Source organism: Trichechus manatus, unplaced genomic scaffold, assembly GCF_000243295.1.
Source record: "Trichechus manatus latirostris isolate Lorelei unplaced genomic scaffold, TriManLat1.0 scaffold00013, whole genome shotgun sequence".
NCBI classification, from domain to species: domain Eukaryota; kingdom Metazoa; phylum Chordata; class Mammalia; order Sirenia; family Trichechidae; genus Trichechus; species Trichechus manatus.
In genome coordinates this window covers 1,802,457-1,828,613 of record NW_004443949.1, presented here as the reverse complement: position 1 = coordinate 1,828,613, position 26,157 = coordinate 1,802,457, and the positions used below count along the sequence as shown (strand labels likewise).

General features: G+C 46.7%; 1 protein-coding gene across 4 annotated transcripts in view; it reads right to left on the bottom strand.

Moving 5' to 3' along the window:
• ABCC4 (ATP binding cassette subfamily C member 4 (PEL blood group)) overlaps nt 1–25,754 on the bottom strand; it is a 343,233-nt gene extending 317,479 nt beyond the window's left edge. For 2 of the 4 annotated variants that reach the window (XM_023726694.1, XM_023726693.1), the window contains exon 1: nt 25,656–25,754. In XM_023726694.1, the coding sequence (XP_023582462.1) occupies nt 25,656–25,729 (74 nt within the window). In that variant the 5' untranslated portion in view covers nt 25,730–25,754. The remainder of the gene's footprint in view (nt 1–25,655) is intronic. The other 2 variants (XM_004371394.2, XM_023726695.1) reach the window with 1 other exon arrangement.
• Nucleotides 25,755–26,157: the final 403 nt, after the last annotated feature.

Below are 26,157 nucleotides of genomic sequence, written 5' to 3'. Positions count from 1 at the left end.
AATTATCTTAGGTGAAGGGAAGGACAGCACACACTACAGGGGAAGTCAGCACAACTGGACTAAACCAAAGCTAAGAAGTTTCCTGAATACAACTAAACACTTCGAGGGACAGAGTAGCAAGGGCGGAGGTCTGGGGACCATGCTTTCAGGGGACATCTAGGTCAATCAGCATAACAAAGTTTATTAAGAAAATGTTCTGCATCCCACTTTGGTGAGCGGCGTCTGGGGTCTTAGATGCTCATGAGCAACCATCTAAGATATATCAGTTTGTCTCAACCCACCTGGAGTAAAGGAGAATGAAGAACACCAAAGACACAAGGAAAGTATTAGCCCAAGAGACAGAAAGGACCACATAAACCAGAGACTTCACCAGCCTGAGACCAGAAGAACTAGATGGTGTCCAGCTACCACCAATGGCCGCCCTTACAGGGAACACAACAGAACGTCCCTGACGGAGCAGGGCAAAAGTGGGGTGCAGAACTCCAATTCTAGTAAAAAGTCCAGACTTAATGGTCTGAGACTGGAGGAAACCCAGAAAGCACGGCCCCTGGACTCTGTCAACCCGGAACTAAAACCATTCCCGAGGTCAACTCTTCGGACAAAGATTAGACTGCAATATGGGACATAAAATGATAATCGCAAAAAGTGTGCTTCTTAGCTCAAGCAGATACATGAGACTAAATGGGCAGCTCCTGTCCAGAGGTGAGATGAGAAGGCGGAGAGGGTCAGGAGCTGGTTGAATGGACACAGGAAATCAGGGGTGGAAAGGAGGAGTGTGCTGTCACGGTATGGGGAGAGCAATTAGGGTCACATAACAATGTATGTACAGATTTTTGTATGAGAGACTAACTTGAATTGTAAACTTTCACTTAAAGTACAACAATAAAAAGAAAAAAAAATCCCCAAGCCCTCATCGTGCATGGGTTTTTGTAGAAAACAGTAAAGATGAGCTGATTTTCTGAGCACAGGGGATGTGGAGGAAAACAGGCAGCTCAGAGACAGGAGCGGGATACAGCAAAATGCCTGGGTACATGAACACAGAACTTGCAGAAAGTGTGGCATGAGACTTCTGCCAAACTCACCAGCTTCCCATAAGCCACAGGGGCTGGGCAGAAACCGGGTAGCCTCTGTTTACTGCTCAAATCCCCACTGACTAAAACCATGGAAACACACTCTGTCTAGTCTTACTCATGTCTGTATTCTCTACCACGTTTGGCACAGTAGATCTTTAAACATAAAGGGCCCTGCATAAATGTTCGTGTTCATCTTTTCCTACCTTAAAATTCTTGCCAGGGATTCAATCCAAAAGTGGGAGAGAGAGGAAACAGCACAGGCTCTGAACCAGACAGAGCTGGGTTCAACCCCAGCTCCATCACCTTCTTTATTTCTGTGTGACCTTGGGCGAGTTATTTAACCCTGGGTGGATATTGGTTTTTCACCAGTCAACAACTTCTCCAAGTAAAACTTACCAAGAGAATTAGCCTGAGGTGACAGGCTGCTCTGAGGGAGGCCGGCACACAGCCCTCGGGTTCATTGAAAGGTTGTCAATTAGCATCAATCTAATCAACAAAACCCTCACCCACCTTAAAACCAGCAGGCATGGAGTCCAGTCGATTCCAACTCATGGCGAGCTCATGCATGTCAGAGTAGACCAGCGCTCTATAGGGTTTTCAATGGCTGATTTTTCAGAAGTAGATCACCAGGCCTTTCTCTACTGAGGCACCTCTGGGTGGACTCGAACCTCCAACATTTCAAGTTAGTAGCCGAGCGTGTTAACCCTGTACACCACCCAAGGACTCCTCACCCCACTTTTCATACATCCTTTTCCACAGGTGGAGCCCTGGTAGCAACAGTGGTTAAGAGCTCGTCTGCCCACCAAAAAGTCAGCAGTTCGAATCCATCAGCCTCTCCTTGGAAACCTATGGGGCAGTTCTACTCTGTCCTATAGAGTGGCTATGAGTCGGAATCGACTTGAAGGCAATGGGTTTGGTTTTTTTTTGTTTTTTTCCACAGGCTAATAAGTTCTGTAGCAGCTGCTATTACTCACTGTCCTGCCGTCTGTAAAAAACGTCAATTCCCAAAAATCAGAGCCAACTAGTTCCCTTTTCTGTTTTTGAGTCAGCTGCTCTGCGGGATTCCTTCCTGCTGCACCTCATCCTTCCTGGAAGGGATCCTTAGAAAATGCGCCTCCTCCTTACAGGAAAGGAATCCCTCCGGAGAACTGTGCACGAGGCAGCTTTGTGGAATTTCCCTTCAGAAGACTTTACTTTCTGTACAGCTCCTAGCAGAGATGTCCAATCCACTTAAAAAGAGCAAAAGAGAGAGAGATCTCATTTTGGCTTACTCAAAGGGACGAATTTTCTCTCTAAAATTGTTATTTTGAGGAAAAACAAGGACTACATTACAATCTAAAGGGGGAGAGGAAAGAGGATTTTTGAGTTTGCCCTGAGAACAACAGAGCCACCTCTTTTTTTCAGTTATTAATATTGGGTAACATAAGGCCTCGCATGGGGTTTTCCCAAAAGTAATCCAGTGTGGTAATTTGCACGCAGAAGTAAAAGGGAGAGTTCAGAGCGTGAGTCTGAGTTACTCCACAGCCTGAGAGAACAGGAGAGCTTGTACGGGATAAACTTACACCAAGGACGGCCCCCACCTGCTACTGGGGAAGTAACACCCACAATAGGAGCTATCCACTTTCCAAAGCAGTAATTATACTTGGAACACCCCGTGTGCTTGTTCAGGGACAGGACAAGCTCTCCTCCATATTAATCCGTGAGCATTTCGAGGATTTTACCTGAATTCAACCCAAAAAGAAAGAGCCTGGGTGGCGCAAGCAGTTTGCAATCAGCTGTTTACCTAAAGGTTGGCGATTTGAACACACCCAGCCAGTCTGTGGAAGAAAAGGCCTGGCGGTCTGTGTCTGTACAAATTACAGCCAAGAAAACCCTATGGAGCAGTTCTACTCTGTCACACGTGGGGTCAGTTATTGAGTTGGGGGTTGCCAGCGTCAGGGGCCAACGAGACAACAGCTAAAAACCACAACAACCCAGAACATGAGAGACAGAGGTGAGGAGGGAGAGCACGTGCTGGGGCAAGCGGGCAGGCAGGTCCGGTAGAGGGTGAGTTTGCGGGTCAGAACCCTCAGTGCGTTCAGTCTAAAAGACCGTCAACAACAACAATGCGAAACCAAACCCGCTGCCATCAAGTTGATTCCAACTCATAGCGACCCTGCAGGACAGAGGCGAACTGCCCCACAGGGTTTCCAAGGAGCGGCTGGTAGATTCGAACTGCCGACCTTTTGGTTGGCAGCCGAACACTTAACCGCTGTGTCACCAGGGCTACAACAGCGGCTCTCAAGCTTGAACATGCAGCAGAATTGCCTGGGGCCTAACGAGTCCCCAGGTGATGCTGTACAGCTGGTCCCAGAGTCACTCTGAGAAGCACTCTCTGGAGCTTTGCTGTTCAATCCAGCAACCACCAGCCACATGTGGCCAGGGTACAGGCTGGCTAAACTAACTACCCAACCGGTTGCCATGGAGTTGATTCCAACTCATGACAACTCTATCGCTGTGGGGGATTAAATTCTGAAGACGATCCTACTTCCTCCCCTCTCTTCATTTCAAAATGGACAACGCATTCTTAGCAGCGTGAACCACAGTTACATGCTAACAGGCCCCTACCACAGTCCCCTAAAAAGCCTCCCCTCCATTAGGGAAGCAAGGGGTCTTTGCAGGCTCTGCCCACTGTCCCTGGCTGTCCTTCCCTCCTGCAGCCTCTCAGCTGCACCTGCAGCAGCTCTCTCTTTCCCTCGACTCCTTCCCTCCTCACTTTCTCTACCTGCAGCCTGAAGGATCTCTTTCTGATGGGCCTATCTCATGCTGAGACACAGGAGAGAAGAGACAGTAAGGGGAGCAACTGCCTGGATTCAAATACCAGCTTTGTGGCTTGTTAGCTCTGTGACATGGGGTAAGTTTCTTAACCTCTCTGTGCTTCCACTTCTTTATCTTAAGCTAGGAGTAAGAAAGTGCCTGTGTACAAACTATCAAATGGAAAACTAATCTGCAATATGACCTTTCACCTAACGCACAATAAAAAATGTTTTTAATGAGTAAATAAAAAGCAGCCAACATGGAAAAAAAGAAAGAGCCTATTCAGAAGGGGTGTTCAGAGGGCTAAGTGAGTCAATATGCACAAAGCACATAATAAGGGCTGTAAACAGGTCTGCAGATGATGATGTCGCATAGTTCCTGAGCTTCTGTGCCAGGTTCCCTTTTGCCCAGGGCCAGCCGCCCAAACTCACACTCCCAGGCCCTGCTCCTCACGTCCATCCCTGGGGCCCTGCTCATCGGGGAGGGGAGGCTAGCCATCAGTGTGTCTGCCTTTGACCAGGTTTTTAAAAAGATTTTCACGTCCAAGGATCTAATCCTCTAGACTAGAGCAGTGCTGCCCAATGGAACCTTAGCCAGTGATGGAACTGTTCTACATGGGGAAGGGAGGAGGCAAATCAGGGATTTCTTTATCACTGTAACTGGTATCCCTTAAAACCCTAGCGGCACAATGGTTAAAGTGCCTGGCTGCTAACAGAAAGGTCAGCGGTTTGAACCCACCGGTGACTCAGCGGGAAGAAAGACTGGGCGATAATGTGCCCATAAAATTTTAAAAAACTCATTGCCATCCAGTCGATTCCAACTCACAGCAATCCTACAGGAAGAGAGCAGAACTACCTCACAGGGTTTCCAAGGCTGTATGTAATCTTTACGGAAGCAGACTGCCACATCTTTCTCCCACAGAGCGGCTAGTGGGCTTGAACTTCCAGCCTTTCAGTTAGCAGCCCAGCGCTTAACCACAGCGCCACCAGGGCGCCTTCCCATAAAGATTTCGGCCTAGGAAACCCTCTGGGGTAGTTCCACTCTGCACTATAGGGTCACTAGGAGTCGAATCTGACTCGGCGGCACATAACAACAAGAAAGCAACATGCGGAACGGAAGGTGCAACCGCAATTAGCTGGATGGCATCAACACTTTATTTGCTCATTCCGAAATACTAACGGAGCCGCTGTGGGCCAGGGCTGTGTGCCAGGCACTGGGACGCACAGTGATAAACACACAGGCAGAGACACTACTCCCATGGAGCTCACAGTCTGACAGCTACGCAGTCGACATGGCCTATCTGGTGGAGACACCCAATGCTTGGTATACGGCAGAGACTCAGCAGTGTTTATGGTTTCCCCCACTGGAATGTCAGCACCTTGAGGGCAGGCTCTTGGCTTGCTCAGCACTCTATCCTTCACACCTATAACCCAGAGGCAGGACTCGGCTATAGTTAAGGGCAAGGCCACCCGGGTTTGAATCCAGGCTCTGCCACGCACAGAAAGTGTGATGTAGGTTAACAGCAGAACCTATTCCTTAGGTTGGAGCCCTGGTGGCACAGTGGTTAAGAGCTCTGTTGCTAACCAAAAGGCTGGCAGTTCGAAACCACCAGCTGCTCCTTGGAAACCCTATGAGGCAGTTCTACTCTGTCCTACAGGGTTGCTGTGAGTCGCAATTGACTCAACGGCAACAAGTTTGATTTGGTTTTTTTATTCCTTAGATTTGGTATTTAAAAAAAAAGATGACTCCGACTCATAGCAACCTGATAGGACAGAGTAGAACTGCCTCATAGGGTCTACCCAGGAGCACCCAGTGGATTTGAACTGCCGACCTTTATGGTTAGTAGCTGTAGCACTTAACCACTACACCACCAGGGTTTCCAGGTTTGGTATTAGGATTAAGTAAATCAACATTTGTAAGGTACTTAGAACATTTCCCCCCATACAGTAAGCCCTATACAATTGTTTGTAAGTTTTTAAATATCAGCACCTGACATTTTTTGACTCAGGGACCACAGATGCAGATTCTTTGAATAAAGGACTAGAAGGTGGTTGATCAGTGGGCTTTCAGGGGGCATTTCAGCTGCAGGGAAAGCAATGGCCACTCCAGAAAAGGGTTCAGCATGAGCTAAGGGAATGTGGCAGCAGGTACGGGGTGTGCCCAGGGAAAAGGCAACGGACTGACTGACAGCAGGAGAGGAAAGTGGGGGCACGCAGAGGAGAGCCTCAGATGCGGAAGGAGAAACCACCCAAGGCTCCTGCAGAGGCAGCTCCAGCGGAGCGGTGCACTATGCAGGCTGGGTGGGAGTTAGGATCACTGAGAACCTCCAGACACCAGCTTGCAACTGACTGACCTCCCAGGGAAACTTAGCAGACACCTCCCCTGTTCCAGACACTCTGAGGTTCAAGCCAAACACACGCAACAATGACACCACTAAGGGAAGGAGGGAAGTCACAAAGACAGGCTGATGAGGCAGATCCAGCCATGCTGCTCTGCTAAGAGACTGCTTCCTGGGAGATTCTGGGGGATGCGTGAACACCCCCTTATAATTCTCAAAGTCCTTGCACACATAGTGGCCCAGTTCTGGGTATAAATTTTCTTTTTTTTTTTTTTAAACAGCTCTTCATTTCTGTGGGGCAACAGTTATTAACAGATCACTCCTCCACTCAAGAGAGATCTGTATTACACACTGCACTCCTTCCATCTCAGCTCGCTGCTGGTTTTGCCTGCTTCACTGGTAGAAGGGGGAGAAAAAAAAAGGGTCTAGAACTTTACTATTTTTTGAATATTTTAAATATAATTTTTGGAGCGCACCATGAGTAGTTTTTTTTCCCCCCCAATGGCACAACAGAAAACTGAAGCCCCGAGTGGTCCCACGTCTTACCCAAGGTTACATCCCAATATGTGCAAGATCATAGACCAAAACCCAGGTCTTCTGGCTCCAGTCTGACACTGTCTCCCTAATACCCAACTTCTCGCTACTCCTATCTGAGGTACTTTGCTAAATTCCAAATCAGAGAAACGCAGATAAAGACTAAGGTAGTAATTTACAGTCATTCGTTAACCATATTAAGCGTGAGATGCTTAGATGGGCACTGAGATTAAGGTGGACAAGACAGTGGTTTCCAACCTCAAAGAACAATTCCGTTAAAAAAAAAAAGTCACAAATAAGTAAAAAGTTACATAAGACTTGCAATTTAAGGCAGTAACAAGACAGATAAAAGAGTGAATTTTTAGCAAATTATTTTTAAATATAATTCTTGCAACACGCCATGAGTAGTTTTAATTTTCCCAATTTGTAGAAGAGAAAACCAAAGCTCAGAGCAGTTAAGTGTCTCACCCAAAGTCACACAGCTAATAAATGCATGATCATACACTAGAACTCAGGTCTTCTGCTCCAGTTTGACACCCTCTCCATAATGCCCAACTTCTCACAATTCTCTCATCTTCTCCAAATTAGAGAAACTCAGACAAAGACCAAGGCAATAATTTACAATCATTCATTATACATATTATCCCCATTTATTGACGACCTAGTCTGTACTAGTAACTTACATACACTATGCCAGTTAATATCTACTGTTGTTATTAAGCACAATCTTGTTGATTCCAAGTCACAACGACCCTTTGTACAACAGAACGGAACACTGCCCGGTCCTGAGCCATCCTCACAGTCTTTGCTATGTTTGAGCCCATCGTTATAGCCACTGTATCAATTCATCTCGTTGAGGGTCTTCCTTTTTCTCACTGACCCTCTACTTTACCAAGCGTGATGTCCTTCTCCAGGGAATGGCCCCTCCTGATAACATGTCCAAAGTATGTAAGACAAAATTTCGCCATCCTTGCTTCCAAAGAGCATTCTGGCTGTACTTCTTCCAAGAATGTATTATTAGTTCTGTTTTCTAGCTGAATAAGTTGCGTTGCTTAATGAACACTCAGAATTCATATAAATGCCACATCTGGATTCAGTGACACAGACCCATCCAGGCCTGGTCAACAGTTTTAAGCCACTGAAAAATCTCCCTGCCACTTTTTACAACAGAACACACACTTTTGTACCGTCTTTAGAGAAAAAAGTGCACGCTGCCTGGTTGGTGAAGGATCCCTTCATTAGGAATCATTAAGTTTATCACACACTCTCAGGCATAACACGACCAACAAAACACATGAATAAAGATTTACAAATAAAAGCAATTTATTGGATGAGCAATTTTATACTCACAAGCTTTTAATTTATAAGTGTGAGGTTTCTACTCAACTATCCCCTTTAGCTCAATCAGTGGAGGAGTCCTTTTCTGACCCAGGGTGAGGATATAAACACAGCCACACAGAGGCCAAAGCAAAGCTCAGCTCTGGCATTTGATTCAGTGTCGCACTCCATCATGTCCTACACCTGGGTGGCCCCCACTACCTTATGTGGTCTCCGTCTCCTCACCTGCAAAATGAGGACAAAACCACTCAACAAGGGGTTACCAATAAGTTACCATCAAGTCGAGCCCGACTCTTGGCAACCCCATGTGTGTCAGAGCAGAACTGTGCTCCACAGGGCTGTCAATGGCTGGTTTTTTGGACGTCGATTGCCAGGCCTTTCTTCCAAGGCACCTCTGGGTGAACTCAAATCTCCAACCTTTCATTTAGCAGCTGAGCGTGTGGACCGTTTGCATCACCCAGGGAGGATCAAAGGACGCAATTATCTCCAAGGCCCGTGGCACAGAGCAAGCCCCCCGCCCCTCTCCAGTGCCCTGTGGAGCCACATGCTGAACGCCCACAAGGATGGATGTGCCACATGATGGCGGCTGTTGTCCTGCTCGGAGAGGAACCTGAAAGGGGGGTGGCGGGGGATGGGGCAGCTCTGGACCTTTGGCCAGAAAAATGGCCATAAGCACAGAAACGTTTTCGAAACTGTTCATCAGTGGTTCCCACTGTTCTGTGTGCATCAGAAACTCCTAGGAAACCTTTTAAAAATACTGATGCCCAGGTCCCACCCCCAGAGATTCTGATTCACAGTGGCCTAGGGAAAGACCCAGGCATTGGTATTTTTACAGCTCCCCAAGTGGTTCAAGCACGATGAGGGTCAAAAAACCGTTGTGCATTCACTGGGAAGAAAGTGGACAAAATAAAGCTGCTGCTGCTGCTAAGTGCTGTTGAGCTGATTTTCAACTCCTAGAGACCCCATACGACAGAAAAGAACTGCCCCATAGGGTTTTGTAGGCTGTAATCGTCACAGGAGCAGGTCACCAGGTCTTCCTCCCGTGGAACCGCTGGGCGGGTTCAAAAAATTAAGCCAATAAGAACTTAACTGAAATAATGCATGTCAACAACCATTTGAAGACGACAGTTTGTGAGTGCTTAGAAAAGGCAGCATCAGGAGCCAGCCTGTGTTCACTAAGAGTAAATCATGCCAAACTAACCTCAGTTCCTTTTTTCATAGGCTTTTAGGATAACTGCCCAGTAGATACAAGGCCTCTGGACTCCAACAAAGCAGACAACAAGATCTCTCCCAACACCTGTGGCCGAGTTCACCTACTGCCCACAGTGTGGACCAATGGATCAACTAGGACCTGCCCTTCCTAGCATTCGGACTAAATCTGTTTTCAAAGAACTTTCAAGAGGCAACAATGAGATGCTGAAACTTTGAAACCAACAAAGAGCTAGGGACTGGTGTAAAATCCATTCTTAGCACAGCAGCAGTTTATCTGGGAAAAAACCATGAGCTGTGAGGTCTGTTACTATGTGTCTAATATCATAAATACATATGTTGCCGATTACACCCAAATTTTTCTCTCTGGCCCAAACTTCTCTCCTGAACCCCTGACTCATAACCAATTACCTACTCAAATTCTCCACTTGAATGTGAAGCAAGGATCGCATGGTTGACAAGGCCAAGCCCAAGCCCTGATCTCCTCCAATCTGCTTCTCCTGCAGGCTTCCCCACCTCCTTTAACGGTGGTGACTCCATCCTCCCAGATGCTCAGGCCAAAACCACGGAGACATCCTTGACTCTTCCTTACACTCCAGAGTCTCCTGGGCAGCAAAGATCCTCAGCTCTACCTTCAAATAAGCTCCACCCTGAATCCAACTACTTCTGACCACTGCCACCTTTCCATCCTGGTCAAAGTCAACTATCAGCTCTCACCTGAATTGCTGCAAAGTCTCTGGAAGGTCTCACCACGTCCACTCATTCTTTCCTTCACTCCTTTCTCAATACAGCAGCAGAGCGGCCTTATCAAGTCTAGAGGCCCAATCACACTTCATCTCAAAACTTTTCAATGGCCGCACTACACTCGGAATAAAGCCAAGTCTTCCAAAGGCCAACAGAGCCCACATCATTTGCTCCCTTGTACTTGACCATCCCCCTCCCAGAGTGCACATGACTGTCTCCCTCACCTCCTCCCCCAGGTCTTCATGCACGTGTGTCTTCTTGTTCAAGTTTTCCCTGGCCAGCTAACCCTAAAGCTGTCATCTCCCTTCCCTATACACACCCTCCTAATCCCCTTCCCTGCTTTATTTTTTCCCCTTAACACTTACCAATATAACATACTATGTTTTACTTACTTATCTTGTTCAGTGCTTGTCTGCCCTCGCTAGAATTTAAGTTCCATGAGGGGAGGGACCGTTATCTATTTTGTCCACTGCTATCTCCCCAATGTCTAGAACAGGGGTTGGCAAATGTTGTCTGTAAAGAGCCAGAAAGTAATTATTGTAAGCTGTATAGGTCACACAGTCTTTGTCACAAATACTCAACTCTGCTGTTGCAGCACATAAACAATATATAAACAAACGAGTATGGCTGTGTTCCAATAAAACTTTATTTACAAAAACAGGCAGTGGGCAAGACTGGACCTGCAGGCTGTAGTTTACCAATCCCTGGTTTAGAACGTTACATGGAGCACAGTAAGCACTCAAAAAAAGTTATTAATGAAGTAGTTAATTACAGTGCTACCCCATGGTGAGATCACATCTAGAACACTACGTCCAGTTCTAGATGCCACATTAGAATAAAGAGCATCAGTTCAACCAGATGTTTGAGACGGGTCTGGAAATCATGCCACTTGACACCAGCTTGGGAAGTGGCGACATTTCTCTGAAAGACAAGTTTAATGGGGCCATGACAGCTGTCTTTAAAGACTAGAAGGCTAGCAGATGATGGGGGAGTCAACTTGCCCTGTGTGTACAAAACAGGTACAAATGGGTAGAAATTGCCTGGAAAGAAAACTGTGGCTCAATACAACTTCAGCATTCTAATATGAACTCCTAAGAGTTGTGAATTTCCCCACTGGACAATGTCACGGAGGGATTCCTGCGCTGAGTATACCGATGGACTAGAGGATCTCTCCCTTTCTACCCTATAATCCTATGAGATTGAGGAAGAACAGACAGAGATAACCTAGGGAAAAAGAGTAGGCAGAGGGCCTAGGTCCAAGAAGAGGCCAGCACAGAAGAGGGCATGGACCAAGAAATGGAATAAGGAGCTAGTGAGGCTGCAGGTGTTCACCAAGTATAGACTGTTGTTGTTGTTGCTGTGAGATGCTGTGAGTGGGTTCCGACTCACAGCAACTCTATGCACAACAGAACAAAACACTGCCCGGTCCTCGCCATCCCCACAGTCCTTGTTATGCTTGAGCCCATTATTGCAGCCACTGTGTCAGTCCATCTCGTTGAGGGTCTTCCTCTTTTTCACTGACCCTCTACTTTACCAAGCGTGATGTCCTTCTCCAAGGACTAGTCCCTCCTGATAACATGTCCAAAATATTTAAGACAAAATCTTGCCATCCTTGCTTCTAAGGAACATTCCAGCTGTACTTCTTCCAAGACAGATTTGTTCGTTCTTCTGGCAGTCCGTGGTATATTCAATATTCTTCACCAACATTATAATTCAAAGGCGTGGGACTGGAGTATGGGACTGGAGGGATGCAATAACCGAAAGTCTGAAAAGTCAGCTGGGATGACAAAGGCAAGAAGTGTGACCTTGAATGACTGTGGCAAACACCACAGCTAGCAGTGAGAGGCAGGGCAACTGAGGGGTCCACTTCACAACACCTCGCAATGTTCTCAGTACACACTACCCCTTTCCACAATTCTGTGCCCCACACATGCCCATCCTCTGGCTGCAATGACTCACCCCACTTTCTCCATCCAAGAGAGCCAACTCCTCCTTAAAACTCCCCACCCCCACAGTACTCAGACCTCTCCTACAGCACACTGTGCTGTGTCACTGTGACTCCTGCATCACAGACTGCTGGACACACGGACTAAGTTTTCCAGCCTGCTCGCCTCCCTTACCGTCGGGTGTGGCCATGAGATTTAGCCAGCAGGATGTGAGGGGAAATGATGGGTGTCACTTCCAAGCCTGGCACGTAAAAATCTGCCACATCAGAAGGTGTTTTTAATAAATACATAATTTTTTTTAAAAAAAAGCCCTGTCACTGCCAACCTCTTTCCAAGCGTATAAAGACAACCAAGAGGGGGGCGGAGCCACAAGGATAGGAAGTGCAGTTACTGAGTAAGTGCTTGGTATTGTTCCACATCCCGGCTGACCCTAAATGAACTATAACATGAAAATACACTTCTTTTTTTTAATTAACCCACTGAGATTTGAAGGCTTTTTGCTTGTTCGTGTTAGCAGTTAGCAGTATTTACTTCATCTAATGAGGCACCTGTCTCCTATTAAACTACATGAGGTCTTTGAGAACAGGGATGTTATTTTACTTTTCTCTGAATCTCAGTGACTATGGAATTGAACCTGGTGATGAGGGGCAGATTAACCAGTAAGCAAGGCACGTACAGGCGTCCTTGTGTTTACTTACTATAGTACACAATTCCACACGGGCTTCACTACATCAACAGGTGAAATTGTGAACTGCAGGTAAGTAAGCACAAGTAAGCCCGTGCGTACCTTATTGGATAATTCTTTCCTGCCAGTGGCAACACACAGAAGGTACTCAAATGTTTGCTGAACAAATAATCTAAGCCACAGTGGGGTCAAATCAGTAACCCTGGCCTCCCAGACAATGTGCTTTCAAGATTAGACTCTAAGAGTGGAAAAAAATCGAAGAAGAGTGGTTTTCAAACCTCAGCATCATTACTGTCATGGACTGAATTGTGTCCCCCAAAAGTATCTGTCAACTTGGCTGGGTCATAATTCCTAGTATTGTATGATTGTATACCCTTTTGTAATCTGATGTGATTTCCTTATGTGTTGTAAGCTCTATCACTATGATGTAATAAAATGGATTAGCGGCAGTTATACTGATGAGATATACAAGATTGGATAGTGTCTTAAGCCAATCTCTTTTGAGACACAAGAGAGAGAAGTGAGCAGAGACACAGGGGGACCTCATACCACCAAGAAAGCAGTGCCAGGAACAGAGCACGTCCTTTGGACCTGAGGTTCCTGCGCTGAGATGCTCCCAGAGCAAGGGAAGACTGATGACACAGACCTTCCTCCAGAGGCGACAGGGAAGCGCTCCCCTGGAGCTGACGCCCTGAATTTGGACATGTAGCCTACCGGAATGTAGTGCAAATGGTTACGCGCTCCACTGCTAGACAAGTTTTTTGGCGGTTCAAAGAGGTGCCTGAGAAGACAGGTCTGCTTTTGAAAGGTCACAGCCTTGAAAACCCTATGGAGCAGTTCTACTCTGCACCCACAGTATCACCATTAAGTTGGAATCAACTAAACTTTGCCAACTAACAACAATAGCAATCCTGGTGATAATGAGAAATACATTGAAGAATTTGTTGAGAATCATGCATACAAAGCTGAATTCAACCATCTGAGGAACGGGACCCAGAAATTCACATTTTTAACCTGTCTGGGTAGCTGTGAGTCAGAACTAACTCCATGGCAATGAGTGTGGGTTTTGGTTTGGGAGATAAACAAACCCTATTAATTTACAAATGAAAAAGCTAAGGCCCACAAATGTCAAAAGGAGCAAGATGAAGGCTCCTCATGCCTTACTCTGCCAGACACTATTCTAAATGTTTTCAGGGCATTTCATTCATTTGGTGCTCTCATTTACAGATGAGGAAACCTGCCCACAGTCAGGTAGGAGCAGAGCTCAGGTTTAAACCAAGGCACTCTAGCTTCCAATCTGGCACTACTCAACACTGATAACTGACCTGGACTGGGGCTCAGCCTTGTAATAAATGGCAGTGGCACTGCAAGATGACATCAGCTTACTTTCCCACCTTTCCCTATGAGCCTTGTAATCCAGGAGCTCGGTGACTGGTACCTGTCTGTCATCAGTCAAGGCCCCAAGCCAGGCACCAACATCAGCCTTTCAAAGGCAGAATCATTAAAAGGTCAGCCTCATCAACTCTTCAAACAGGGATTGGACTGGACTGTGGGACATAAAGTGATACTCATGAAGAGTGTGCCTCTTAGTCACGTAGACACAAGAGACCAAAGGGGCAGCTTCTGTCCAGAGGTGAGATGGGAAGGTAGAGAGGGTTAGCAGCTGGTTGAATGGACATGGGGAATCAGAGGTGGAAAGGAGGAGTGTGCCGTCACAGAGTGGGGTGAGCAATTAGGGTCACATAACAATGTATGTATAAAATTTTGTATGGGAGACTAACCTGAAATGTAAACTTCATTTAACTACAATAAAAAAAAAAGGTCGGCCTCATTAGAAAAGTCCAGTTGGGTGAGGAATGATGGAAGACAAGGCTTGAAAAGCAGAAGCTGAGGGATCCTGAACGTCACACTAAAGAACTGAGGTTTACTCAGAGAGTAACAAGTCTTCAGCCAGAAGAACGGCAGAGGTTCGTTTGAGGGGAAAGACTGGTAGCAGGCAGACCTGGTGGGAGGAAGAGAAGCCGAGAGTCTCTGGAGGCCAGAGCAGTGTGGTCAGGAGCACAGTCTCCCAGGAGCCAGGGATGGTTATCTCCTTCACAGATGGATCCCAGCCACACGCATTCAGGAAATGTTTGCTGAATGAATGAATGAATGACTCCAAGGGGCACTTCTGAAGTTGAATCAATACAATTTGATGTCAGTGGATGAGGGTAAAGAAATCAAGGATGACTGACAGAGGAACCCTCAAGACTATGGCCCCCGGACACCCTGCTAACCCAGAACAGAAGCCACTCCGGAAGCCTACTCTTCAGACAAAGATTAGAACAAGCCTAGGAAACAATAACACAAGTGAGGAACGTGCTTCTTAGTTCAATCAAATATACCAGACCAACGGGCAACACCCGCCCAAAAGGAAGACGAGAAGGCAGGAAGGGACAGGAAAACTGGACAAATGGACACGGGGATCCCAGGGTGGAAAGGGGGAGAGTACTGTCACATTGCAGGAATTGCAACCAATGTCACAAAGCAATATGTGTATAAATTTTTGAATGAGAAACTAACTTGAGCTGTAAACTCACCTGAAACACGATAAAATTACAAAAGAAGAAAAAATAAAGATGACCAGCAGATGTATGCCTTAAGAACTGGATGGGTAAAGATGCCAACATCCCCCACGGCAATTCAGAAGGTAGTGTGACAAAGGGCAGGGAGGAAAACACGCTTCATGCATGCATATATAATGAGCATACTCACTCACTAACCAGACTTTTCAATGACACGGTTATTCGCTCAGCCAACATTTGTCCGGAGCTAGAGCACTGCAGACAGGGGCCTGACCTCAGAAGGTACCAAATGCCTGCTGCTGGGCACCAAAAAATAAAAATACAAAAACCAAACCAACTGCCGTCGAGTGGATTCCTACCCATGGCGACCCCATGTGTTACAGAATAGAAGTGCTCCATAGGGTTTTCTTGGCTGCAATCTTTATGGAGGACTCCCTAAGTGGCACAAATGGTTAAGCACTAGACTACTAACGAAAAGGTTGGTGGTTCAAATCCACCCAGAGGCACCTCAGAAATAAGGCCTGGAGAACTGCTTCAGAAAGGTCACAGCCTTGAACACACCGTAAAGCAGTTCTACTCTGCACACATGGGGATGCCATGAAGTCAGAATCAACTTGATGGCAACTAACAACAACAATCTTTGTGGAAGCAGAGCACCAGGGCTTTCTTCTGTGGCACCGCTGAGTTCAAAATGCTAACCTTTATGCTAACAGTTAAGAGCAAACTGCACCACTCAGGGACCTGCAGGGCACACACCATGGCATATTCTGATGATCTGGGTGGAATCCCAGCTTTGGCACTGCAAGCTCCTAGCTGTGAGGCCACTGACAAGTTACCCAAACTTTCAGGGTCTTGATTTCCTCATTTGTAAAATAAGTACAATAATGCTTGCCTCATAGGATTGTTTCCGGACTAAATAAGCTATTACACGTAAAATACAGAACAAAATTCTGAGGCCACAGGAAGCACTCAATAAGTATTAGTGGAATGGAAACAGGGAACCCCGGGTGGAAATAGGGAGAGTGCTGACATATTGCTGGGACCGTAATCAATATCACGGAACAATCTGTGTATGAATTATTGAAAGGGAAACTATTTTGCTGTGTAAATTTTCACCTAAAACACAATAAAGTGTTTAAAAAAAAAAAAAGAGTATTAGGGCCACAGACACTGGGCGTGTGTCTTAGTTATCTTGTGCTGCTATAACAGAAATACCATAAGTGGATGGCTTTAACAAACAAAAGTTTATTCTCTCACAGTCTACAAGGTAAGAAGTCCAAATTGAGGGCACCAGCTCCAGGGGAAGGCTTTCTCTCTCTGTTGGCTCTGAAGAAAGGTCCTTGTCTCCTTTCAACATCTGTGGGCCTGGCGTTCCTTGGAGATTTACATGTGTCTTGACATCAATCTTCCCCTGGATCTAAGAGGTCCTCAGCACAGGGACCCCAGGTCCAAAGGACATGCTCCATTCCCAGCTCTTCTTTCTTGGTGGTAGGAGATCCCCTGATCTCTGCTCGCTTGTTTAATCTCTTTTATATCTCAGAAGAGACTGAGTCAAGATGCAACCTAATCCTGTAGATTTTATCCTGCCTCATTAACATAACTGCCTCTAACCCTGCCTCATTAACATCATAGAGATTAGGATTTACAACACACAGGATAATTACATCAGATAACACAACGAAGGATAATTATATAATGCAGAGAATCATGGCCTAGGGGAGGTGAGACATGTTTTTGGGGGACACAATTCAATCCATAACAGCAAGTTAGCAGGCAAGAGAAAAGTGGGTATTACATGCTCTGAGTAACTACAGATACACAAGGACAAGAATATTCCTTCATTCAAGATCTATTTTTTGAGCACTTACTAAGTGCTGTGTACTGAGGAAATAGAGACCAATAAGCCAGACAGATGAGTTACCCACAAGTTTCTAGTTGAGGCTTTAACTTCCTTAGAAAAGGACAGGAACTAGCTACTTATTAGAATGTGCTATGTGCCAGACCCAAAGAAATATATAAGTTTATGAACAAAATTTAAATTCACACAAAAAAAAGACCAGACTTGCTGGTCTGACAGAGACTGGAGAAACCCCAAGAGTATGGCCCCCAGATGCCCTTTTAACTCCCTACTGAAGTCACTCCGAGGTTCACCCTTCAGCCACAGATTAGACAGGTCTATAAAATACAATAACACACGTGCGGAACGGGCTTCGTAGTTCAATCATGTACACGAGATTAAATGGGCACACCAGCTCAAAAACAAAGATGAGAAGGCAGGAAGGGACAGGAAAATTGGACGAATGGAAACAGGGAACCCGGGATGGAGAAGGGGAGAGTGTTGACACATCGCAGGGTTAGCAACCAATGTCATAAAACAATTTGTTTATTAATTGTTTAATGAGAAACTGATTGGCTCTGTAAACTTTCACCTAAAACAAATTTAAACACACACACACACACACACACACACACAAATAAAAAAGAAGAAGAAGAAGAAATATACAAGTTCATGCTAGAGCCTGACTGTATCACTGCCGGGGCTTCACAGACAGACAGAACCTTCCACAGCACTCCTTTGGAAACATCAACAGAAAAAGACTAATCACTAGAAAAAGACATCATTGTTGGTAAAGCAGAGGATCAGCAAAAATGAGGGAAACCCTCACTGAGATGAACTGACACAACAGTGGACTCAAACACACCAAGGATCACGAAGATGGCACAGGACCCAGCAATGTTCGGTTCTGCTATACGTGGGGTCACCATGAGCTAAGGCCGACGCGAAGGCAACTGACGACAATTGGTTCTTGGATCCACTTGAATTACATCTTGAAGTAAAACATTTCAATGTATGGTTCCAGGGTTCTTAATTTGTCAAATATTAAGGAGAGATAGAAAGAAAATATCTTCAACCACTTCAAAAAAAATAAACGTTAGTGATCATCAGTATTATTTACCTAAGTGGATCCATCTGATCCACGCATCTCAACGTACAGTCTGAGGACTGACTACTGCCTGCACAAGTAACCTGCAGTAACTTAAAATGCACATTCCCAGGTCCTACCCAGACCCGTCTGTGTCAGAACCATTAGGAGTGTGAGGGAGCTGTGTCTGCAATTTTTACAGGTATACTAAACGATACTGTTGAAACAGGTACACACGACCTTAACTTTTAGAGAAAATATTGTGTTTACCTTTGCCTTCTGCTAACCTCAATTTCCAATTATCTCTATGTATGTACATCCACAGATAAAGTATTAACTTTCAAATGGGTCTAAGACTTATCTTCCTACCTCCCTGAGGGGAGGAGTTTATCCTTCTCCCCACAAACCTTGACATTCTCTACACAGTCAGTAAATGCTAATTATTAAGTGCTCTAAAAGGTAGTAACCCTGTGTTTTAGTTATCTAGTGGTGCTATTACAGAAATACCATAAGTGGATGGCTTTAACAAACAGATGTTCATTCTCTCACAGTTGAGGAGGCTACAAGTCTGAATTCAGGCCACCAGCTCCAGGGGAAGGCTTTGTCTCTCTGTCAGCTCTGAGGGAAGGCTCTTGGCACTAATCTTCCTCTGGGTCTAGGAGTTTCTCAGCGCAGAAACCCCAGGTCCTAAGGATGTGCTCCATTCCCCCCTCTTCTTTCTTGGTGGTAGGAGGTCCTTCTCCTCTCTGCTCACTTCTCTTTTATATCTCAAAAGAGACGGACTGAAGACATAATCTAATCCTGTAGATTGTGTCCTGCCTCATTAACATCACAGAGGTTAGGATTTACAACACACAGGATAACTACATCAGATTACAAAATGGAGGACAGTCACACAATACTGGCAATCATGGCCTAGCCAAGTTAACACACATTTTTGGGAGACACAATTCAATTCATAATACCTTGTCTTCAGGCATTCCCTGGCCACAGAACCTTAGGTTCCCTTTGAGCCTTAACTCTATACTAGGTATGTTGTATTAACTATCATCTCCGACTCACAACAGCCCTGAAAGATGGATAAACCAGTAACAAGTTGCCATCCCATCAACTCCCACTCCTGGAGACCCTATGTGTGTCAGAGTAGGACTGTGCTCTATATGTTTTTTGATGGCTGATTTTTCAGAAGTAGATCACCAGGCCTTTCTTCTGTGGCACGCTGGGTGGACTCAAACCTCCAACCCTTAGGTTAGCAGCCAAGCTCATTAATCATTTGTACCACCCAAAGACTCCTTGAAAGATGGATAACAGTCCTCTCATTTTAAGCAGATTGAGGCTCAGAGAAGTTTGTTTGCATATGGCCATGGGGAATTTTCAGGGCCAAGGACAGAACCTGAGTTCAGCCAATTTCTAAGTCCAGATCCCCCCACAGCACTACTGTTACCCACCTTTATACTATTCGTCAGCTCAGAAGGAGGAAACTCATGGAAACATCCTCACGTTAAGAGGTAAAGGGTCTCATAGCCCCGTCAGAGTCTCAGCCGGACTTAGGATGAAGGCTCACACTGCACACTGTGCCTCTGGGCTCCACATCCTAGCAACAGCGGAGCTCGCATAGCCTGGGAGATGCAGCTCATGAGGGAGAGGCCTCTACAAAACCAGGTGTCACCTGGAGGACTCGGAGACGCAAATCAGCCACTGAGGTATTTAACAGACGCTAGTTAACACCTCTCATGCCAGCCAGATTCAGGACTCTAAGGATAGAGGCAAAAATTCAAGAACTCACTTCTTGTTGCTGTTGTCAGCTGCCATCAAGTCGATTCTGACTTATGGCAACCCCACGTGTGCAGAGCAAAACTGCTCCATAGGGTTTTCAAGGCTGTAATCTTTTGGAAGCAGATCTCCAGGCCTTTCTTCTGAGGTGCCTCTGGGTGGGCTCGAACCACTAACTTTTTGGCTAATAGTCGAGTGCTTAACCATATGTGCTACCTAGGGACTCCAAGAACAAACTATAGGAGATAAATTTATAAAATTTGTCATACTGTTTATTTCACTGCCGAATTAGTAGTAACTTTTAAGACATCTTTGGAGTGTTCTAGATCTTGCTTTGGCCAGTAGTTATTGTATAAAACTACCAAAACTCATCTAACTGAATGCTTAAGAAAGGGGAACTGGATCAAGTCAGAGAAAAAGCCCTAGAAAGCAAACCCAACCTCCATCAACATTTGGAGCCCCTGGATGGGGCAAACAGTTAAGCACTCGACTGCTAGCCAAAAGGTTTGTAGTTTGAACCCACCCAGAGGTGCCTCGGAAGACAGGCCCGGCAATCTACTTCTGAAAGGTCACAGCCTTGAAAACCTATGGCGCACAGTTCTACTCAGCACACATGGGGCCGTCATGAGTTGGAATCAAGTCAACAGCAACTAACAGCAACGAAGACTAACAGAGATCAGTATAAGAAGTATTCCAGAAGTGGAACAAAAATTGGTAACTTAAAATTAAATTTTTCTATGCATTCCCTGTCAGTATTTACCAAGGGCTTAGCACCACCGGAAACCCTGGTGGCGCAGTGGTTAAGAGCTCAGGCTGCTAACCAAAAGGTCGGCGGTTTGAATCCACCAGTTGCTCCTTGGAAACCTTATGGGGCAGTTCTACTCTGTCCTATAGGGTCGCTGTGAGTCGGAATCGACTCGACGACTAGTTTGGTTTTGGTTTACCACCAACCTCTCTGAACGGTCCACTGCACCGAGCCACTCGTGTTTCCCCCTCATGTCATCAGCCTTCTCGAGCCGTGTCTCCAGAGGCTGTTTCCACAACAGTCCACGCTGTGCAAGCTGAGTTCACTGACTGAGACCCAGCCAGCACCAGGGGAGCAAGGACTTAACCGCTCTCTTGTGGAGCCAGGAGATTTGACCATTTAGTACCCAATGGGACACAGTTCATAATCTACACCATTTACTTCCAGTCAGGAGAGGAAGACTTCTTCAGTAAATGATGAAGGGAAAATGGGCTGTTTTGGGAAAACTGGGGCCTATCTCACATGGAATACTAAAGGAAATTCTAGCTGCTTCTATTGCTAAAAATGAAACAATAACACAGCTAAAAGACAATGCATCTGGAGATTCAGCTGACCCAGGGATTAAAAAAAAGATATATTAATAGTGAACAAAAGCCAACAAGAGAAGCCAAAAAGGAAAGATCAATATAATTAATCAGACAGATTTAAAACTTCCGAACAAAATTAAAACGCAAGTGGAAAACTGGAAAAATATTTCAAGCACTATTACAAGTTATTTCAAAAACATAAACACCTCATAGAAAAAAATGCCAAAAACTCATTAATAGACAATTCAAAGAACCACAAATAAATGGTCAATAAACAGGAAAAAAGTTCAATCAAATTAATTCAAATTAAAACTGTGACACTAACCCATTGCCATTGAGTCGATTCCAACTCACAGTGACCCTGTAGGACAGAGCAGAACTGCCCCAGAGGGTTTCCAAGGAGCAGCTGATGGATTTGAACTGCCGACCTTTTGGTTAGCAGCTGAGTGCTTAACCACTGCGCACACTACCAACTTGAAAAAAAAAATTTTTTAACTCAATACCCAAAGTTGACAATGAAATGAGCACACAAACCACTATTAAGAGGGCTAACTGTTCCAATCCTGCTGGAAAGCAACCTGGCCTTTTACGCGGTTATTCTACTTCTGGAATACCGAATATTTAAAGATGTACCAAAATATATGGGCATGGATATTCATTACACCGTTATTAGAAATAAACTGGGTTCAACAATAGAGAAAGACTATATAAACTGCAATCATTAAGTATCATATTTTGAAGAGTATTTAATGCCAGAAATAAATGTTAACGCCAGAAAATTGAATGAAAAAAGTAATCAGGGTGTAAAACTATTTAGTTCTGCAGAAAAGGGGCACACGTGTATGCATAAAGACGTCTGCCGGGAAGAAGACTGGAAAGAAACAATCAAAATACCAGCAGGTGTATCTGGCTCATAGAAGTAAATCATCCTTACTCCCATCTTCATTTTCCACACTTGTAAATTTCTTACAGAAATAGTAAAAGTTTTTAAAAATCCACCAGAACATATACAACGCCTTAGGCCCTCAACTGAAAACTGCTATGAAAACACCAAAAAACTCCTTATAACGTCAGGTGTGTAAGTTATTAAGCTAGTTCTTGGCATCATTTGAGAAGGCAGCTATCAGTGCTCGAGCTGCAAAAGCAGATGAAATGTGAGACGAAAAGCAAACAGCCAATTAGAAGCTGACAAGGTGGTTTTTCTCGACAAGGTGGGCCTTGTCTCCCTGGGGCTACCTCTGGCTGGGCCCATTTAAGCTTTCCTGCTTAAACGAGAGGGGTACACCAGGAAATCACTGAGGTGTCTCAGACTTTAAAATTCCTCGAACTGCAGAAGGGAAACAAATACAGGAAGGCCATCATGGTCCACAAGTGACTTCATAAAGTCATGCCCCCCTTTTGAAAGTATAATACATTGCAATGACAAAGCCAGTGAGCAGAATAGCTTAAAGCAGTAAGCTTTAAATCAGATCACCGGAGCACCTGTTTAAACCCCACCCCCAGCCCAATCAGTGGGGAGTAGTTACTGACAATTTGCATTTCTAACAAGCTCCCAGGTGATGCCGAAGCCACTGGTCTGAGTACCATACTTGAGAAACCCATCACCATCGAGTCGATTCCGACTCATAGCGACTCTAGAGGACAGGGTACAACTTCCCCATAGTTTCCAAGGAACCCCTGGTGGATTCAAACTGCCGACCTTCTGGTTAGCAGCCGTAGCTCTCAACCACTACGCCACCAGGGTTTCCATACTTTGAGAACAGTGTCTTAAAGCATGGTGTGGGGATAGATGTTTCACACACATTCTCTCTACCAAGAAGAACTTTTAAGAACTCCCCTTGAGAAACTCCAGCCTTTAAGAGCAAAGATGTGTTCAAAATAGCCTCCCCCCGCGTTTGGGTGGTGCAAATGGTTAAGGGCTCAACTACTAGCCAAAAGGTGGGCGGTTCAAACACACCCAGAGGCGCCTTGGGAGACAAGCAGTGATCTGCTTCCAAAAGGTCACAGCCTTGAAAATCCTATGGAGCAGTTCTACCCTGGACACATGGGGTTTTGCCACGAGTCCAAATCGACTCCACAGCAACTAACAACAACAACACACGTGCAGGTGGGGCCCTGGTGGCTCAGTGGTCGAATTCTCGCCATCCACGTGGGAGACCCGGTTAGATTCCCAGCAATGCACCACCACCACCCCTCCGTGAGTGGAGCTTCCAGGCTCGGAGGAAAAGCTCACAATCTATTTCCAAACACCGCCCAATGAAAACTCTACGGATCACAACTTTCCGAGCCGCACCGATCCCGAGGACCAGGCTGCGTTTCATTCTGTTGTGCATGGGGGTTGCCACGAGTCAGGGCCAACAAGACAGCAGCTAATAACCACAACGACCCTAGAGAAGCTACACAGTATAGCAGTTACCAACAGCGGCTCTGGAGCCAGACTGCCTGGCTTTGCATCCTGCTAGACCATTCCTGATGCCCTGGTGGCGCAGTGGTTAAGAGCTCAGCTGCTAACCAAAAGGTTGGCAGTTCAAATCCCCCAGCCGCTCCTTGGAAACCCTATGGTTCTACTCTGTCCTATAAGGCAATGGATTTATTTTTTTAGACCATTACTAGCTCTGCGGTCCGAAGCAACTTATTCAACTTCTCCGCTACAGTATCTCCGTGTGTAAAACAGAGATAACAACTTTTTCCCCTCCAGCAGGGAAACCAGAAATGGGTACCAGTCATCCATCACCTTCCCATTTCCTTCAATTCTTCAGTTCTGCCCTGAAAATCCACAAATAAGAAGTGCTTCAACAGTTTATTGCCCTGCCTAAAGTTAAGGAGCCCATCTGCCTACCTTCAGGTCATTTACTGTAACCACACCCATATTCCTTCCTCTGCCAGCAGTCAACAGGTGTCCCTGAACACTGAAAAAACTACAATTAAAACAAGAGTAGGAGCACTCATCCCCTTGGGTTTTCCCATATAAAAAAAAGGGGGGGGGCAGTAGAATATTATTCATCAGAATATGTGGAAAAGGTGAAAGGGCAGAGATCAAGAAACAAAAGTTCTAATTATCAACCAAGTGAGATTAAAACCCAAAGGCTCAGGCCTACCTAGTTAACTGTCACAGATCCAAACCAAAAACCAAACCCACTGCTGTAGAGCTGATTACCGACTCATAGTGACCCTGTCACAGATACTAGCTAGAAATCCTTAGTTAAGATGCTTCACCTCTCTGAGCACTCTGCAAGTTACTTCACCTGGGTGTTTCTTCACAAAAGAGGGAGAGGGGCTGGCTGAGCTCCAAGCTCAGTTGACTATTCAGTGGTTTTAGGACCGTAGGATTCCTTGTCGGAACCACCTGCATCAGGGCCAGGGATGGCTTCTCTGAGAGATAAGATCTCTTTCCACAAGGCCTCAGGGACTCCATCCCCAGGGTAGTCCTAACAGGTGGAAGTGAAAACGCTAGCAACAGGAAAGGAGCTGGTCAAAGACATCCTCCAGTCTTGCCTATGGGTGTCCCAGCCAAAAGCAAACTGTGGAAGCAGATCTTGTTCAACGGTGACCAGTCATTAAATAATTGAAAAAATAAAATGTTATTTTATCCACATGAAATTTGCCTCAACTACGTATGTCCCCCCCCCACACACACACACACACACACACACGATCATAGAGAGACACACAGCAGGAGCTCCCTGGAGTTGGAACACAGCTGTCACGTAAGGTGCATCGGAAGGGTGGGGGACACTATTGGGAGATGGCCCCGGTCGAGGGCACCAATTAGGCTTTGGATCAGGTTAGATAGAGGAAGTCATCCGTGAAGGGGAATTTACAAGGGAAAAAAAGTGCAGTTTTCCTTCAGGAGAACCGAGAATCCCTGAGTGGTGCGTGGGAAGCCAGCTAAGGGTGGGAGTTTGGGGGTTCCAGTGGCTCTCCCCTGGGGAGTGAGTCCACCTTTGGGCAGTCTTGGTTCTCCGCCTCCCCACCTCCAGCTCCTCTCGCCGGGGACCGAAGGCTGGTGGGGCCGCGAGGTCCCTCAGCAAGGTAGGGAGGCACGCACCTGCCCTGCGCCCCCAGGTCCCCGCAGCCGCCGGCCCCGCGAGCGCGGAAGCAGACGGGCACCACGCGCCCAGCCGTGAAGGCCCATGCAGCGGCCCCACCGCGGCAGAAGCACCGGCGTGGACCGATGGGCACCGGCGGAAACCCCTTCCCTCGCTCCGAACCCCAAAAGGCACCAGTGGCGTCAGGCACGAGCCCCAGGAGGGGCTTCCGCGGACGGGGACGGCAGCGGCCGAGGGACCAGGGGATGGGTGGTGGAGGGCGGGCCGGATGTCGCCCTCGGGGACCAGCGGCAGGAGGTGTCCCAGCGCCGGCGGAGGTGCTGCGTGGGCGCGGCGCCGGCGTTGCTCACCAGAAGAACACGCGCGAGCAGAGGTTCGCGTCCTGCAGCGGATTGGGCTTCACCGCCTGGTACACCGGCAGCATCTTGGCGGGCCGCGGGCGGGTGGGCAGGGGAGGGTCGCGAGCCGGGGACGCGCTGCTCAGGCGGCGGTTGCCGCTACCGCTGCTCGTGGAGGCGCCGGCGGAGATGCTGGAGCACCGGACGCCGCGCGGGTCTACCCCGCATGGGCGGGAGAAACACCCTTTTCCGGAAGCCGGGCGCCAGCGGCACGCCCCGCCTCCCCGCCCGCGCGGCCTCCGGGGGCCGCCTAGGGGAGGGGGGACGGTTGCACGCAGCCGCCTCGGGCCCGGGGATGCTGCGCTCGGTTCGAGCGCGCTCGGAGGCGGCGGCGTGGCCGGCGGGAAGGACTAACAGCTGGTCTCACACTTCACAAGAGTGCGGGGTGCGAGTCCTAGGGCGCAGCTGTGGGGTCCGCGCGTAGGTAGGAGGCGAGGAGGAGCGAGGCGGCGCA